Below are 17,351 nucleotides of genomic sequence, written 5' to 3'. Positions count from 1 at the left end.
CACCTACTTCCTACCTAGCCAACTTTTACTCATCCCTGAGGTCCGGCTCAAGTCCCATCTTTCCTGGGAAGTTTTCCCTAACCTCCTCATTTGAATACTGGAAGCGTTTACTCTCTCTTCCATTTATCTGGCATTTAACATATATTGTCTCTGATTTCTCTTGTAACGTTTAGTATTATTTTTAATGATGTCCACTGTGCCACACCATTTTCTCTTTTCTAAAATTTTGCTACATTCAGTGGGGCATCTGGGGCTTCGGAGTCAACCCCCAAATTTTTTTGGGGAGGGGAAAGATATGAAGACAAGGTCAAAACACGTCACCTGCTGAAACTGAAGCTATTAAGGATCAACATAAAAAGAATGAGATATGATGAAAAATGCTCTCCATGTCTAGAGAAAGAACTGATGGAGGAGACTGACTGCAGATCAAAGCATACTTTTTTCACTTTATTCTTTCATGTTTTTTCCTTTGATCTGTTACTTCTTTCACAACATGACTAATACAGAAATATGTTTTATGTGATTGCACATGTATAATCTATGTCAAATTGCTTACTGTCTCAGGGAGGGGGAAGGTGAGATAGGGAGGGAGAAAATTTGGAACTGAAAAGTTTTTTAAAATGTTAAAATTTGTTTTTACATGTAATTGGAAAAAATAAAATACTATTTAAAAACGAATGAGATAAACCACCCATGGCAACCTTTGTAGGAATTAAGCCCCGCCCCTCCAGTGGGGTATAAATGTGTTTCATAAAAGACCAGGCTATCTCCTATTGAGGAGACCAGTGTGGGAATTTGAAATGATTTTGGAGTCAGGAGCCCTGAGTTTGAATCCCATCCCTGACATTTACTAACCTGTATATTCTTCAGAAAGTCATTGAATTTCTCTGGGCTATGACAACCTCATCAAGGAACAGGATGTCCTTCCTGTCTGTAATGCTCTGTCCTCTCATGTCTGCCTCCTAGCTCCCATGGTTTCCTTCAAGTCTCAGAAAAAGTCCCACCTTCTGCAAGAAAGTCTTTTCTATTCCTCCTTAATCTTAGTGCCTTTCCTTAGGACTACCTCCAATTTATCCTAAATATATCTTGCTTGTACCTAGTAGGTGCTTAATAAATGCTGATTCCCTTCCCTTTCCTTCCCTTCCCCCAAATAGAGCCTTTTCACTGGGTACCACATGGACTGGGATCTGGAGCCCTGTTGTAATGACCTCCTGGAGAACATATTATTATAGAAAAAGTTTTTCTGGTCCATGTCTCTTTAGGCAGGGTGGTTTACTGGGGAGAATATTGGCTTTAAAGTTGGGAGACTGGCATACATGTCCTGGCTCCTCTATATATAGCTTGTCACAATAAATACTCATGTTTGCTCTGTCATCTGTAAAATGGGGATAACATTCCTTATGCACTACTATCTTCATCGGGTTGTTGGGAGGACCTATGAGTGCTATATGAAGATAAGTTGTAATTATCATCACAAAATTCCAGAGGGGGAAGACAATCAGCATTTATTAAGTGCCTACTATGTACCAGGCATTGTGCTAAGCACTTTACAAATATTTTCTCATTTTGACCCTCATAACAACCCTAGGAGGTAAGATCTATTATTATCCCCACTTCACAATTAAGGAAACTGAGGCAGACCCAAGTTAAGTGACTTGCCCTGGGTCACACAGCTAGTGTGTGTCTGAGACTAGATTTGAACTCATCTGACTTCAGGCCCAGGGCTCTGTCCACTATACCACGGAGCTACTTGAGGGACCCACTTTTTTTTTCTAAATCTTATGTGGAGTAGTAGATAGAATGCTCAACTTGGGGGTCAGGAAAACCTGGGTTTGAATCCTGCCTCAGTCACTTACTAATTGTGTGACCCTGGACATCCTTCTGTGCCTCAGTTTCCTCATCTGTAAAATGAGGGTGTTGGTTTCTTCCAGCTCTAAATCTGTTTTCCTATGTACTAGTGGCCTGGGTCACTAGGGATAAAGTAGGTCTTGTGCTATGTATTTAGTTCAGGTAGTGAACAGTTACACAGGATTTGGAGTCAGCTTTGGCTCTTTGGGACCCTCCCCCAGTCACTTCACCTCCATGATTTCCTCTTCTGTGGAATGGGCATAATAATACTCATTCTATGTACCTCACTGGGGTTGGCATTAGGCTCAAAGAATAAAACCAGACATGTGGAGTATTTGTGAACACTAAAGCACTCTGTGAGGCTCATCTCTTCCAATTTTTTAGAAGTTCAGCAGTGCAGCCCTTCTTCAGGGTGAGGGGTCCACAAATGTTTGAATGATGAGCTAGACAGACCTTTTCCCAGGAGATCAGGTGGCTAGGCAGTGTTTCCCAGGGCTCAGGCCACCGCTGCTTCTCTTCCATCCCCCAAGGCAGAGTTTAAAAAAAAAAGGCAGGAGCTGGGTTCTAAGGGGGTGAGGATCAAAGGCCCCAAGGAGCTGAATTCCTCACCCAGTTGACCATCCCCGCCCTTCCTCCACCCTCCCCTCCCCCATAACAGCTCACCAGCCACTTTCCCAGGAGTTTTCAGTTTTTATTGGTGAAGCCAATGGCAAAAGTGCCTCTTCTGGCAAGAAAAGTGTACACACACTCACACAAACTCTCACATACACACACACACATCTGTCTCCGGTGGGCACCACTGCTCCCTAGCATCTCTGGAGATCTCTTGGCGGGGTTAGCGCTTGAATCTCTTTCCAGAATTGAGGATTTTCAGCAGCAGGTTAGAACCTCCCATCTCTGTGGATGCCAAAAGGTATAATCTTTACAGAGAGCCCCACTTTTCCCAAGGAAAGGGGCAGTACAGAAAACTAGACATGGTCAGGGCCAAGGGAGTCCCAAGATGGCAGTCCATACAGTCCAAAGGGCAGCAGGCTAGCTCAGGAAGCCCGATCCTGGTCTCAGTTCTATCATCATTTACTAGGTGTTGGTTCTTGGGCAAATGGCACACACAGCTTAGCCTCTCTGGGCCTCAGTATCCTTACCTGTAAAATGGGAATAATACCCCCCCACACACACACACAGTCTTTCCCAAAAGGTTGTTGTGAGGAGCCAATGAGATGGTTGTGACACTTTGTAAAGTGGAAAGTGTTATATAAAACCTAGAGGCAGTGACCTGAGTTCAAATCCAACCTCAAACATCTTACTAGCTGTGTGACACATGGCAAGTCACTTAACCTCTGCCTCAGTTTCCCCACCTATTTCTCAGAATTGTGAGGATCAAATGAGATAATAATTGTAAAGCGCTCAGCAGTGGCTGGCACATAGTAAGCATTATTTGAATGTTAGCTATTATTATTATAGGGCAACTAGGTGGCAAAGTGGATAGATTGTCAGGCCTGGAGTCAGGAAGACTTATTTTCCTGAATTCAAATCTGTCCTCAGACACTTACTAGCTGTGTGATCCTCAGCAAGTCACTTCACCCTGTTTTGCCTCAGTTTCCTCATCTGTAAAATGAGCGGGAGAAGGAAGTGGCAAATCACTCCAGTATCTTTGCCAAGAAAACCCCAAATGGGGTCACGGAGAGTAGGACACTACTGAAAACAACTGAATGACAAAAGTATTATTGGATTTGTAAAGGCCAGCACAGTGCCATAACGGATGCTTAGTCTTCTCACCCCTGTAATGGTCAGAGATTATGAAGACTGTGCTACTGAGCTGGTATTGATGCTAGTGTGGCTGGGACCTCAACTTAATGGCCCAGGTGATCCAGGATCTTTCAAATGCCCTCCTAGGTATGGATGGGACAGACCAGATGACCTCAAGAGGCTCCTATCAGATCTGATATGTGACACAGTACAAAGAGTCCAGGCACTAGGGTCAGAGGACCTGAGGATATGTGGAGGTAGGGTAGCACAGTGGAAAGAATTCTGGCTCAAATGTGTCCTTGAGCAAATCACTTAAAACCCTCTCGGCTTTGGTTTCCTTGTCTGTAAGGTGAAGGGGTTTGGACTAGTTAACCCCTGCGGTCCCCTCCAGTTCTAGCCTATAACTGCTCTGCCCCATGATTGAGGCAATGATGCGTCTCCTTTACCCCAGACAGAGGCGCTTCTTGGAAAGCTCCACCAGCGGGAATCTGAGGTCGTTCAGCACTTGCACCTTGGTGATGGAGGCCAGCGGTTTCTGGCGGTGCTCATATTGTGCCACCTTGTTCTCTTGGATGAAGACGTGGAAATACTCTGAATCTGAAAAGATTTCAATCTGAAAGACAGGCAAATCAGTGCAGGCCCTGAGCAGTAAAAGTTTATCCCTTCCCTACCTCAACAATCTTGTCTCTTATTGACATGCTGTGCACTCAGTAGGGGCTTTAAAACTGCTAGTTTAATGAATGCATGCATAAACAAATGCCACCTTTCCCCAACTAGACCTTAGAGGGGCAACATAATATAGTGGATAGATGACCATCCTTGGAATATAGAACACTTGGGTTCAAATCCTGCCTCTGATGGATACTGCCCCAGAGAGGTCTCAAACTTCAAATTGCAGAGCAGCTATCAATCTGCACTAGTAAAGGGATTTTTCTGGAGAGGAGGCTTCAAGGAGAGGAGTTCCCTATACCAATAAAATCACAGATCTCAACCAAAACAACAACAAAATGAGGCTAGAAGATCCGTGAGAGAAAGGATGTCTTTTACTTCTTTAGTGCTTCAGGGGCAGCTAGGTGGTGCAGTGGATAGAGTACCAGGCTTGAAGTCAGGAAGATCTGAGTTCAAATCCTGCTGTAGACTTGTACTAGCTATGTGACCCTGGGCAACTCACTTAACCCCTATTTGCCTCAGGGGCACAAACCATTCCACTATCTTTTCTGAGAAAAGTCCAGGAGGTCACATAGAATTGACATGACTGAACCATGACAACAATAATCCCTAGAGCTTTGGCACAGTATCACACATACTTATAGTGGGAGCTCTGTAAATGTTGGTTGATGACAATAAATGACAAGATTAGAACCTCTTGGTTGGTCCTTTCCTTATAGGACAGGTGCCCAAGGTCACACAGCTATTAAGTGTTTAATTTCACAAATGGGGAGACCAAGGCACCAGGAGGTCAAGGTACTGAACCCTTGGCGGAGGGCAAGACAGCAATCAACCTTCAGAAGGTGGCCAGACCTTCAGATCTCCCATCCATTAGCACATAAACACTCTTGAAATCTTCCCAGGCTAACTTCACCTAATTAATTACCCACAATTTGGGCACTTAGAGACAGATGTCAGCTTTACCTACCAAGATAAGAGGAGAGATACCATTAATTGTATATACTGAGATAGGAGCTTTTATAGTGTCAGGAGGTAGGAAGAAAAAATGGTGTCCACGATATGAAGAGGAAGAAGATGAGTGAAAGACTTCCAAGCGCACTGAATGTCCCTATAACAACGTCTTTCCACCATGTATACTGTAGATAACTACTTAGAGGGAAAAGATGTTATAGAGGGGAATGGGCTGGGCTTATGTTGGACTTCAGGTTCTGCCACTTAGCAAATGGTGGGAGTGTGGGAAAATTACTTTAACACCCTGAGCCTCATGAGGTCTCCTTATCTGGGAATGGATGACAATTGTCGTACCACCCACTTTACATGTTTTGAGGGAAAAGTGCATTGTAAATGGTCAAGTGCTGCATAAATTCGAGTGGTTATTACTGCATTGCTACCCTGAAGTCTGTCTCTGGGCTCCCCTCCTGCCCACCAGTTGGCCTTGAAAGGGCTCAGTCATACATAATTCCGTAGGATTTTGAAGGGGACTGTTAAGTCTCTGAAAAACCATCTTTGTCTATCCCAACCTCATTCTGCCTCGTAGGGAGGGAGACAGCCTGTTGTTACCTCGAAGGGCTCCTTTAGCTCCAGAGGGAAGACACCGTGAACTTCCTCTTCACCCCAACGATTGCCCTGGAAGGAGTTGCAGACTAAGGTGCCATTGGAGAATCGAGGTTTGAAGTGGAAAGCTATGTCACCTGACTCAGTGAGGAAGTTTATTTCAAACCTATAAGAGAGGAAAGAAAACTACAGAGTCTAGGCATTTGACTCCATTACCCTTCTCCATTCCTGTAATCCCTTAGACCCTTTCAGATCCTACAATCAGTTCAGTCCTGAGGCACGTCTGAGGTCCTCCCAAAGATACCCCCAATCTGCAATGGCCACACTTGGCACCCTGCGATTGTTGCCTGTTAGACATTTCTCTGGGAGGTGGAAGGGAAAGGTGCGAAGAAAGAAATTTCTCTTACTCATCATCTTTGGAGTTGGACTGACCCTGGACGATCAGACTCCAGCCTGGGACCAGGCCCCCTGAGCAAAAGGCTTCAAACTGTGAATGGAAAGAGAGTGGGGGAAATGCTGGGGTATAGACAGGGGTCTTCCTTTCATCCTCCAATCAATTCATCTACAATCAGTAAGTATCTATTAAGTGATTATGATATACTAGAAATAAGAGTCAGATAGGAAAGAAAGACAAAATTTGGCACTTAAGAAGCTTACATTCGGATGGGGCAGACAACACACATATCAACAGAGTAGATGCAAAGTCATCTTATTGGGGAAGGCTCAAACAGCTGGGGTAAGTGGCAAAGGCCTCCATTCATTCAGGCATTTAACAAACATTTTTTAGGGGCACACCATTTGCTAGGCATTGGATATATAAAAAACACCTCACATTCTGCCTTGTGTTATGCTTATGTGGATAGGTGTGTGTTCCTGCTTCCACTGAAATCCTCTTCCAATTAATTACTCTCCATGGCATGGAAGTGACCCAGGTTCTTGAAGGCTCTGCCAGTGCAGCACAAATTCTAGCGGGTACTACTAAGATGGAAAGGCTTAGCTTATGGACCTTGTCAATGTTGTTTGCTTTTTTTTTTCCGAAGAGGACCATGACATCAGGAAGGAGATGCAGGACTTGCAAATGAATTGGATTTAAGTGACAGAGGGCTGTGCAAAGTCAACAGCTTTACTCTCTCCTCCAGACCCATCTGAGTCCAAGTGGCAAGATACGGATCAGGACTGTTTGGCAATGGCCCCGATGACCTTGTTAATAAACTCTCATTGAAAGACTAGCCTAAGAAAGGGTGGAAAGACTCGTCACCAAAAGATTGACTTTTTCCCCCAAAGGGATCTTAGGTCTATGTTTTGATGATCCTATGAAAATGAAGCCAGACGTTTCCCAGCTTTGTCTCTTACCCTGTTCACAACCCTACTCCTCTCTATTACTAGTCTTTTTTCAGGCCTCAGTTTCCTCATCTACAGAATGAATATAATGATACTTAACCTACCTCACAGACTTGTTGCAGACGATTTTAAAAGTGAATTTATTATTTCAATGTATTATTTCACATTTAAATTTTAATTTCTAGATTAAATTCATTATCTATTATTTAAAGCTATTATTATTTGTTGAATAATAATATAAGGCATTACAAGTTTTTGAGGCGCCTTCACTGCCCCAGGTATTGGAACAGGCTGGGAAAGAACACTGACCCTGAGGCAGACCTGAATTCTGGGTACTCAGAAGCAACTCACTTAACGTTTGAGCCTTCACGTCCTCATTTGTCTCATTTGTGTGAATCAAGGATAATAATACACCTGCCACCAACATTACACAGCAGTGATGATGGAAACGGTTAAGAAAGCTTTAAATCAAAGTAAGGGGCTATTATGGGTGTGCTTCTTAAAGGATAAAATGGCTCTCCAAGCATCAATCAATCATGCGGGCCATAGCAGTTATCCGAGCCTGAGAAAGTTCGCTGAAAACCTTAAGTGATACACTGGTTTCGATCTGCATGAGTGGACCGCCTAGGAGATCACACTCCTATTGCTACGACCCATTTCCATCTGCTCCCTCTTACCCACCATACGCTTGCCAACGGCCACACAGACACACACAACCCACGCGCACAGCGCCCGCCGGCTCCCACTCACACACGACCTTTCCCAGGAGATCACGTCCTCCCCGCCCTCCTCCGCCCCGCGGCTCTCCCTTTCTCCACCCCCGCCGCCTCTTCCCAGCTTTAATGACTCGGGGGTGGGGGGTGCGGCAGACCGGAGGGGGCAGGGGCCGGCGCGGCCAAACGGCCCACCCCCCGGTCCCGCGCGGAGGGCCGGCCGGACAAGTGCCCGCTAATTCTAGCGCTGGCCTGTGAATTGCGGGCCCAGGCGTCGGCCTCGGGTTCTCACGCGGCCGGGGGTCGGGGGTGGGAGTGAGGGCTGCCCAGGCCGAGCAGCCGCAGGGCTCTGGCCCTCGGGAGAAGGCCGGAGCCGAGACCACGATGGCACCCAAATAGCTGAGTTTGGCCACGGTCCCGGGGTCAAAGGAGGCGGCGCCCAGGCCTCCCTTCTCCCTGTCCCCTTCCCGAGGGGTTAAGGTCCGAGCGGACGCCCAGACGCCCGAGCCGCCCGCCAGGCCCCTTTCTTTGGCTCCCTGCTCCGGCCTGACCCCCTCGCCAGGGCCTCCTTTCCCACGCTCCGGCTCCGACCGCAGCCTGGGGCAAGGACCAAACGCTGCCCCGCCTGCCTGTCACAGCTGCCCCTCCCTCCCGTCAGGCGGCGGGGGCCACCAGGCACGCGTGCTGCTAAGCACCAGCCCAAAAGGCAGCTTTCGCGCCGCGGCGTTTGGTCCCTCCGCTAGCGCAGGCATTCGCACACATCCTGGCTGTCCGTGAGACTCGGGGTTCGTTCCCACCTCTCTGATTTAACAGAAGGCAAACAACACGTTCACATGACAACAGCTCTCATTTATAAGTCATTTTACGTGCATTCCCTCATTTGATCCTCACTCACAACTTCATGTGATAGATAGTAAAAGTAATTTCCATTTTACTTATAAACTGAGGTTCAGAGAGAAGTGACTCGCTCAAGGTCACACAAAGAGTAAGGCAAAGAGTTTTTGAATCGGTCTTCAAATCCAGCGCTTTTAAAGAGACACCACATTGCCTCTCTACAAATATTGGCGCACACACACATACGCAGCATAGCTCAGAGCCTAGTGGGGAGTGGGGAAGTGGGAGGGATCACCTGGTAGTTAAAATTATTTAATTCTCAGGAGCCTGGGGGCCGGGCCCTCACCTGCACAGGCATCTTCCTAGTGGTCCCGGTTCCCAGTAGGAGAGATTGGGAAGTGCCCGGCTATTGATATAGGCTGCCTACGGCGATGGGAGGAGGACCCAGGGGTGGCCCACCCCCATGGGAATGCCTGACCCCGCCTTGCTTCCCCCATCCAATTCCCAGGCCAATTCTACTTTAGGAAATGCTGCCTCAGATGCTTCCCCAGCAAGGCTATCTATCAGTGCCACAGAGAAAAAAAGTAGGGTGTTTGCGGAACGGAGTAGATTCCTTAAGGTTTCAACTCATAATCACCTGTCTCCCCCGCTCCCGCCCCCGCCATTACGTTCTGGGGGCCCAGGGGAGACAATGATGGATAAGACTAGTCTCTACCTTACAATTTAGAAGAGTGTATAGGAGAAACACACAAATAACCTCCAATCTCCTCCCTGCCCTCCCATCAATTTTAAATTCTTTTATTCAGAATAGAATTAGAATGTCCGCCCCAGTATCAGCAACAAAGAAAAGAGTCCAGGCCTCCCCAAATGACATATTTAATGAGGGAAACCCTGGAGCTCCAAATTCTTATGCAAATATTAAATATGAGCATCCCGACCCCCTTCTTCCTGTCCGCCCTGCCCCTTCCCAGGGCCTGGCTGATTCCAGCTTGGCCACATTTCCAACTGCCCGCTCCAGCCAATTCTGATCAGTTGTATGTTACAAAGCCTGGATTGTTGACAGCGGATTAGGGATTAAAGTGCCGCAGCCGCCCCTGCTGCTGTCAGCACATTCCTGGGCCTGGGCTCTCTCTCTGGCTCTGCCTCCATGGGCTCCGGTGGGGGTGGTCAGCCTTTTCCCACAGCCCTGAAGCACAGAGGCCCCGAGAGCACAATCTCTGCCTCTTCCTTGCCTCCAACACCACACACATCAGTTTCCCCGCTTTAGCTTGGGGTAGGGGAAAGCTAGAGTTTGCAGTACTTTGGGGCCCAGATGAAGTATGGGTGTGATGTGATGGGGAAAAAACAAACAAACAATGAACCAGAAGACCTGAGTTTTATCACTTGTTAGCTGCGAGAACTTCGGCAAATAGATCTTTGAGTGTGAATCCTGTCTTTGGCACTTAGCATCTGTCAGATCTTGGGGGGCAGAGGGTGAGTGTCACAACTTCTCAGAACCTCGGTTTCCTCATTTCTAAAATGATGATATTCCACTCCACGCTGCACCCCGGACTCTCTGGACTTCTACTCCTGTTGTGGTGGGGGGATACTCCACCCTTCTACCTCCCTACATGCTTTTTCGGCTCCCTTTTATGTGTTGTCTTCCTACATTAGAATGTGAACTCTTCAAGGGCAGGGACTATTTTTCTTTCTACTTATATATGCATTCCCAGCACTTAGCCCTGTGCCAGGCACTTAATAAATGCTTGTTGACTTAACTCATTTATAAAATGATGGCGTTGGAACAGATAATAATTGAAGAACAGACCTAGAACCAAAAGAGACCCCAGAGGCCATGTAGTCCAACCCCCTCATTTTACAGAAAAGAAAATTAAGGCTGGGTAGAAGTTATGTGAATTGTCCAACATCACAGAGGAAATAAGCATCAGATTTTGCTGTTCAGTCATTTCAGTCTTGTCCGACTCTTTGTGACCCCATTTGGGGTTTTCTTGACAAAGATATTGGAGTGGTTTGCCATTTCCTTCTCCAGCTCATTTTACAGATGAGGAACTGAGGCAAACAGGGTGAAGTGAGTTGCTCAGGGTCACCCAGCTAGTAAGTGTCTGAGACCAGATCTGAACTCAACAAGATGAGTCTTCCTGACTCCAGGCCCAGAACACTATCCACTTCTAAGCAGGACTTAAACTCGAATTCTGCCAGCTGAGCCAGGGCTCGTTTTATAGTACCAAGATACTTTAAGGTTTGCCAGGCATTTTGTATGTATCATCTCATTTCAGCCTCACAATAACCATATAGGGCAGGTTATTCATGTATTCTTATTTCCATTTCACATATGATAAAAGTTAGGATCAGAGGTTAAAGGACTTTTCCCTGGTCACACCACTTGTGAGTGTCAGAGACTAGATTTGAACCCAGTTCTCTCCTGACTCAAAGTCCAGTGCTGTTTACACTATGCCACCACTATGTTCCTCTCTAGGATAATTAAGATACTCTAAGGTCTCTTCCAGGTCTAGCATCCTATGATTTTGTGGTCAGCATGAGTAAGTAACTAGTGGGTGGACATGGATGGGAGTGGCTGGTAGCATTGAGGAAAATCCTGGGAAAAGTATGTTCTCTGTAGGCGGTGGAGTGGGGTGGCTGGAGGGAAGCTCTTGGCCATCAGCCATGTCTTTTGGGCTGATGACCAAGTTCACAGGGAGGAGGGGGCTGGGATAATTTGGGGGAAGGCTCTTTGGTTCCCTGAGATGATATGAGCTCATAATAACCACTTCGGTTGGCTTGTTTATGGGATCGAGTCCAAACCCCTTCACAATATGTCCCTACCCTCATTCCTTCACAATATGTCCCTACTCTTGTTATTCAACTTCGCCTCCCACTTTTTCCTAGTGTGAGTCCTCAGCTATAATCAGACCAGACTTTATTGCCTCCTAATCGGGTAATACTTATTCCTGTCTATGCATCTCTCATGTTCTTGGATTGGCTTCTCCTTCTTCCCTGCCTTTCCAAACACTACCCATTTTAACGTCCTTGCTTAGATCTCACCTCTTCCATGAAGCATTCTCTGAGTACTTCTGTCCATGATTTATTTTTCCCTTTCCTGACCTCCTATAGTATTTTCTCTTTCTTTTCCCTTGGTAGTCTCATCAGTTGCCACAGCTTTAACTATTGCCTCTATATGAGTTACTCCCAAAGCTGTTGTTCCAGCCCTAACCCTAGTCCCATATTTCCATCTGCCTTCAGGACATCCCTCCCTGAAGGTCTGGCCAAAGGGGAATGTATCTTTTAAAAATATTTTATTTTTGACCATTTTAAACATTGCTATCATTTCCAATGATTCTTCCTACTCCTAATAGAATCTTCTCTTATAACTAAGTATGGTCAAGCAGAAAAACAAACAAAAAAAAATCCCAACAAAACAAACAAACCCCCCCTCCCACATTGACTGCATCTGACAATGTTTCATTCTATAGTTCACCATCTTTCTGTGGGAGGCAGTACTAGCCCTCTGAAGACATGGCCAGGCATTACATTGATCCGATAGTGAAATCTATCGAAGTTGTAGAAATGACTATCTTTCTCTTCCCCTCTTTACCCCAACTATCTCTTCAAGATTTCTTCATTTCTGGTAATGAGACCACCATTTTTATGGTCAGTCAGCCAGGCTGGAATCTTCAATGCCACCTGTCCCTCTTACTTTGTTCCACTCCCCCCTCTCTCCCCAGCAATTGGTGGTCAAATCCAATTGATTCTATCTCTGCAATATATTTGGTGGGCATCTCTACTACTCTAGTTCAAGCTCTCGTCACCTCTTCTTAGACTATTATAATAGCCTTAACTGATGCCCTGCCTCTAGTCTCTTCCCCCTCCAATCTATCCACATCCTTGGTAAAGTCATCTTCTTAAAGCACAGGTCTGACCATTCACTGCCCTGCACAAAAATCTCTAATGACTCCACTGCTGACCCAGAAAAATTCATACTCCTTAGCTTGACATTCAAGGCCCTTCTCCAATTTGGTTCCAACCTACTTTCCCAGTTTTATCAGTTGTATGACTTCAAGACCTGGAAAACAACAGCCTCTGAAGAGTCGAAAATGAATATTAGACAGAAGGCAATGGAGAGTTTCCTGGAGGGTGTGAGCAGGGTGCCCCATATAACCAGTGAGAAACTTTGAAGAACAGGAGTAAAAGATATCAGTGAAACATATGTTATTATAAAATTATATAGGCTTTTCATTCAGAGAGGATGAGGGGCCAGGGCTGAGGGGTAGAGAGGTCAAGTGCTCCAAGTGGTATCCTTTCCACATCAGAAGAAAATGAGGAAATCGTGTTATTGAACCCTAACATTTGGGAACAATATAAAGAGTAACATAGAAGGGGTCAGAATGGGTGAGCTGTAATTCACATCTTTGGTGGGAACATCCAAATTGATGAGATTACAGAGCTTTCGAACATCTTACAGCACTATAGACTATTCCCCATACTCCTAAATGCCTCTTTCAGTTTCTTTCCTCTGGATCTTTGCTTCAGTTATTCCCTATATCTGGCATGCTGTCCTCTGTCTCTTATTGAAATCCTAAGCATTGTTTTGTGGATGAGGTGAAATACCTAATTTTCCATGAAGCTTTTCTAGATTTCTGTACTAGGGAGGATGGTCTTTCCATCCTCTGGAATTTCTTAGCCCCTTAGCCAGTCCCATGACTACTTCCATTTGTATTTTAGTTAATTATGTACTTATCTTCCTTTAGACCAAGGGTACTTAACCTGGGGTTTGTGAACTTGAAAAAAAAATTGATAACTGTATTTCAATATAGTTGAATTCCTTTATAATCATATATTTTATACATTAAAAACAACTTCTGAAAAGAAGTTCTTCACCAGACAGCCGAAGGGATCCATAGCACACAAAAAGATGAAGAACTCTGGTCTTAGAGTCAGGGGTGGGGAACCTGTGGCCTCGTGGCCACATGTGGCCCTGTAGGTCCTCAAATGCAGCCCTTTGAGGACCTAGAGGTGCCACATGTGGCCACGAGGCCACAGGTTCCTCACCTCTGTCTTAGAGTGTAAGCCTCTCAAGGGCACAAGAACATTATTCAATTTATTTTTGTATCCTTGAATAACCAAAACACAGAGGAAACACATATAAATTTTGCTGAATGAATGACCCATTCATTTTCAATACTTGATTTATAAACATTGACTGCATTGTCTTGAATCTTTCTCTTTCCAAAGCATTTTTTTCTTATAACAACCCTGTGCAGTATGTAGTACATTTGTCATCATTACTCTTTGACTTCTGTGATTTCATTTGGATATGATTCCAAATTCAGTTCTCTATCCAGTACACAACACTGCCACTTATTACCCTCTTTAGAGAGAAAAACAATTACCAATGAAATGACAGATCTGACCTTTTTTGTTTTTGACAAATAAGGAAACTAAGGCTCTGAGAAGTTGGAGTGGCTTGTCCATGGTTTCACAGCTAGTAAATGTCAGGGCTGGGACTTAACTTTGGTTCTCTTGGCTCAGTCAAGTAATCAGAATGTTTACTCTGTGCCAGGCATATAGCACTGAAGTACTAGAGATACGAAAAAAGGCAAAACCACAAAAACAATTCCTGTCCTCGAGGTGCTTACATTGGAACTGACACCTATAGGATACATGCAGAAGAGAAGGGAAGGTCCAATATCTAGTGATCTTATCACCAAGTCAACCTGACTTTCACTTTTCAACTGTTTGTTCTGCCTCAACTATCTCCTCCTACCCACCTTTACATCCTCCACAGAAAATGTTTGATCGTAAGCATTTGTCGAGCTTGATTGTTTAACTTATGTTTCCATATTAAAGCACCAAAATCATCTGTTTTTCCCTAAATTTATACTTTTCTATACTTACTTTCTTATACTTACTATTTTCAGTGTCCCAGAAATGTGTGATTATTTTATATAAAAAAATGGCCCTGAAGCCAGGAAGACTCACATCTATCCTCAGATACTTATTAGCAGTGTGACCCTAACTTCTTTCAGCCTCAGTTTCCTTATCTGTAAAATGCAAGGGTTGGACTAGATGGCCTTTAGGGTCCCTTTGTAACTTTAAAACTTTGCTCCTATGATATTTAATCATCCTATGACCTCTAACAAGTATTTATTGAACCAAGTCTCTGACAAATGGCCACCTAGTGATATGGAACTCCCTACATTACAAGGCAGACCATCCCACTTTCCAACAGTTCAAGTTGTTAAGAATGCTTGCTTGTATTGAGCCTAACGACTTCTAGCTTGAGGAGTAGGTAAGGATTAGATCACCATGCCTAAACAGTTCTAGCCATCATTGTCTCTATGGCCCTAAGAGAGAGCTCAAGACCCACTTTTCAAGCCTCTAGAAAACCTTCCACAGGTAACAGGAGGGCAGGAGGGGAGCACAAGGATAGGTCTGGGGTAGGAGTACCATAATTATCACTCACATTCATATAGCACTCTACTATTCACACGACAACTGGACAAGTGACAATCTCTCTGAGCCTAAGCTTCCTCATGTATAAAATGAAGAGGTCGGACTGGATGCCCTCTAATCTGTGATCCTGTGGTTGGGGGGATAGGCAAGGAGTTGTATTGAAAGGAGACGGCAAGAGGCCTGGGTTCTAGAGACCGGCTGTGAGATTTACTGGCTGTGTGATCGTGAATAAGTCACTGTTTCTCTCTCTTCTCTCTCTCCTTCTCCGAAAAACAACAGGACTTGACTAGATGACCTTGGAAAGCCAGTCCAAGGCTAGCATTCTTCTGCTCTTTCTATCTCCTAGGAAATCTGTAAAAGGTGAGGCATTGCCAGCAGCGACCGAGAGATGGCAGCATCAGGCCAAAGATGGCCATAGGAGAAGAGGAAGACAAGCAACAAAGACTGGTCAGATAGTTCCCTGCCCACTTGCTAAACTATGGTTGTGTCTCACATGTAGGATGGAGAGCTGCAAGGGTTTTTAGAGATCATCTAGTCCAATTCTCTCCCCCCTCCCCCTTAGGGGAAACTGAGGCTCAGATTTGGGGAGGGGAGAAGCTTGCCTAAGGTCACAGGGATACTAGTATATAGCAGAGCTAAGACCCAAACACAAATCCTTGGATTTGAAAATGCAGTGTTCTTCTCACTGGGCCACACTGCCACTTCCTAATTCTATAGGACAGGGGATCTTAAGAGTCCACGAACTTAAAAAAAAAAGTTTGATAACTGTATTTCAATATAATTGGCTTCTTTTTGTAACCTATGTACTTTATGCCTTTGAAAACATTATTCTGAGTAGACTTTACCAGATTGACAAAGGGAACCATGATCCAAAAAAAAGGCTAAGGAACCCGGCTCTAGAGAGAACAGCCAAACCACCTGAAGGGAGCCGGATGCGGCCTTCACAAAACCACAGAAAGTTAGAGCTTGAAGTGACCTGGGGCATCTCCTGGTCTTCTTCTTCCCTGCCCCACCCCCTTTTTGGACTGTTCCTATGATTTCATTGGTTTAATAAACTCTCCTGGAGGGAATTCCCCTGAAGATCAATGCAGATCAGCATTTCCTCTGCAACTTATTAGACAGTTGCCTGGGGGCACCAAGAGGTTAAGTAGCTTATTCAGAGTCACACAGTCATTATTCAATTGAATTTAATTCAATAAACATTATTAAGCACCTACTGTGTACCAGGCACTACTAAGTGTAAGGGATACAAAAAGAGGCAAAAGACTGTTCTTACCCACTAGGAAGGAGACAACATGTAAACAAATATAAACAAAGCAAGCTGTGTACAGGATAAATAGGAAGTAATTTAAAAAGGAAAGTTATTGGAATTAAGAGGGGTTAGGGAAGGCTTCCAACAGAAGGTGAGATTTTAGCTGGGATTTAAAGGGAGCCTAGGAGGTCAGAAGTTGAAGTGGAAAAGAGGCAGCATTCCAGTCAAGAGAGATTGCCAGAGAAAATGCTGGGAGCTGAGAGAGAGAATTTGTCCAACAACCAGGAGGCCAGTGTCACTGGATCAAAGAGAATGAGTTGGAGAATGAGGTGTAAGAAGATTGGAAAGGTAGGAGGGGATAGGTTATGAAGGGTCTTGAATGCCAAGCAGGGGATTTTGTATTGATCCTGGAGGCAATAGGGAGCCACTGGAGCTTATCGAATGGAGGTGGGGTAGGGTGGGAGGTGTGAAATGATTGGACCTGTGTTTTAGGAAAATCACTCTAGTGGCTGAATGGAGGTGGATTGGAGTGAGGAGATGTTGTAAAAGTGAATGTGTCAGAGGCAGGACCAAAGGCCAGAGCTTTTGGATTCTGAGGCTGACCGTCTATGTACTACACCAACTGCTTCTTACCCTCTCATTTCATGGAGATGAGTCTCAGAGAAGGGGAGGAGGGAAATGACTTCCCCAAGGTCATACAGAGTCAGAATTTGAATCCAGGTCCTCTCACTCCAAATCCAGTTCTCTTTCCACTATCGGCCTCAGTTTTCCTATCCGAAAAAAAGTTAACCTGGCCTGCCTACCTTACAGGCTGGGTATGAGAGGATGCAAAAATGCCTGGAAAACATTACATTATTAACGTCCATTTCCAGCCCTGGGCGCTTCCTGCCTCCTTGGCACACTTCTTCCTGACCGTGGATGTCCTTGAGTCTGGGGGAGAAGAC

At 45.1% G+C, this 17,351-nt stretch overlaps 1 protein-coding gene across 1 annotated transcript; it reads right to left on the bottom strand.

The window, feature by feature from the left end:
- Positions 1–2,729: 2,729 nt before the first annotated feature.
- Positions 2,730–9,063, bottom strand: GRIFIN (galectin-related inter-fiber protein). The gene is made up of 5 exons (XM_036749790.1): positions 9,052–9,063; positions 6,225–6,304; positions 5,824–5,983; positions 4,041–4,207; positions 2,730–2,745 (listed from the first exon to the last, which is right to left on the bottom strand). The coding sequence occupies exons 1-5, from the start codon at positions 9,061–9,063 to the stop codon at positions 2,730–2,732; spliced, it is 435 nt and encodes a 144-aa protein (XP_036605685.1).
- Between the last annotated feature and the right edge of the window lie 8,288 nt (positions 9,064–17,351).

The sequence above is a fragment of the Trichosurus vulpecula genome, chromosome 1 (assembly GCF_011100635.1).
Source record: "Trichosurus vulpecula isolate mTriVul1 chromosome 1, mTriVul1.pri, whole genome shotgun sequence".
In the NCBI taxonomy this organism is placed as follows: domain Eukaryota; kingdom Metazoa; phylum Chordata; class Mammalia; order Diprotodontia; family Phalangeridae; genus Trichosurus; species Trichosurus vulpecula.
Note: the sequence above shows the minus strand (reverse complement) of the source record. Positions and strands in the feature narration are given on the sequence as shown.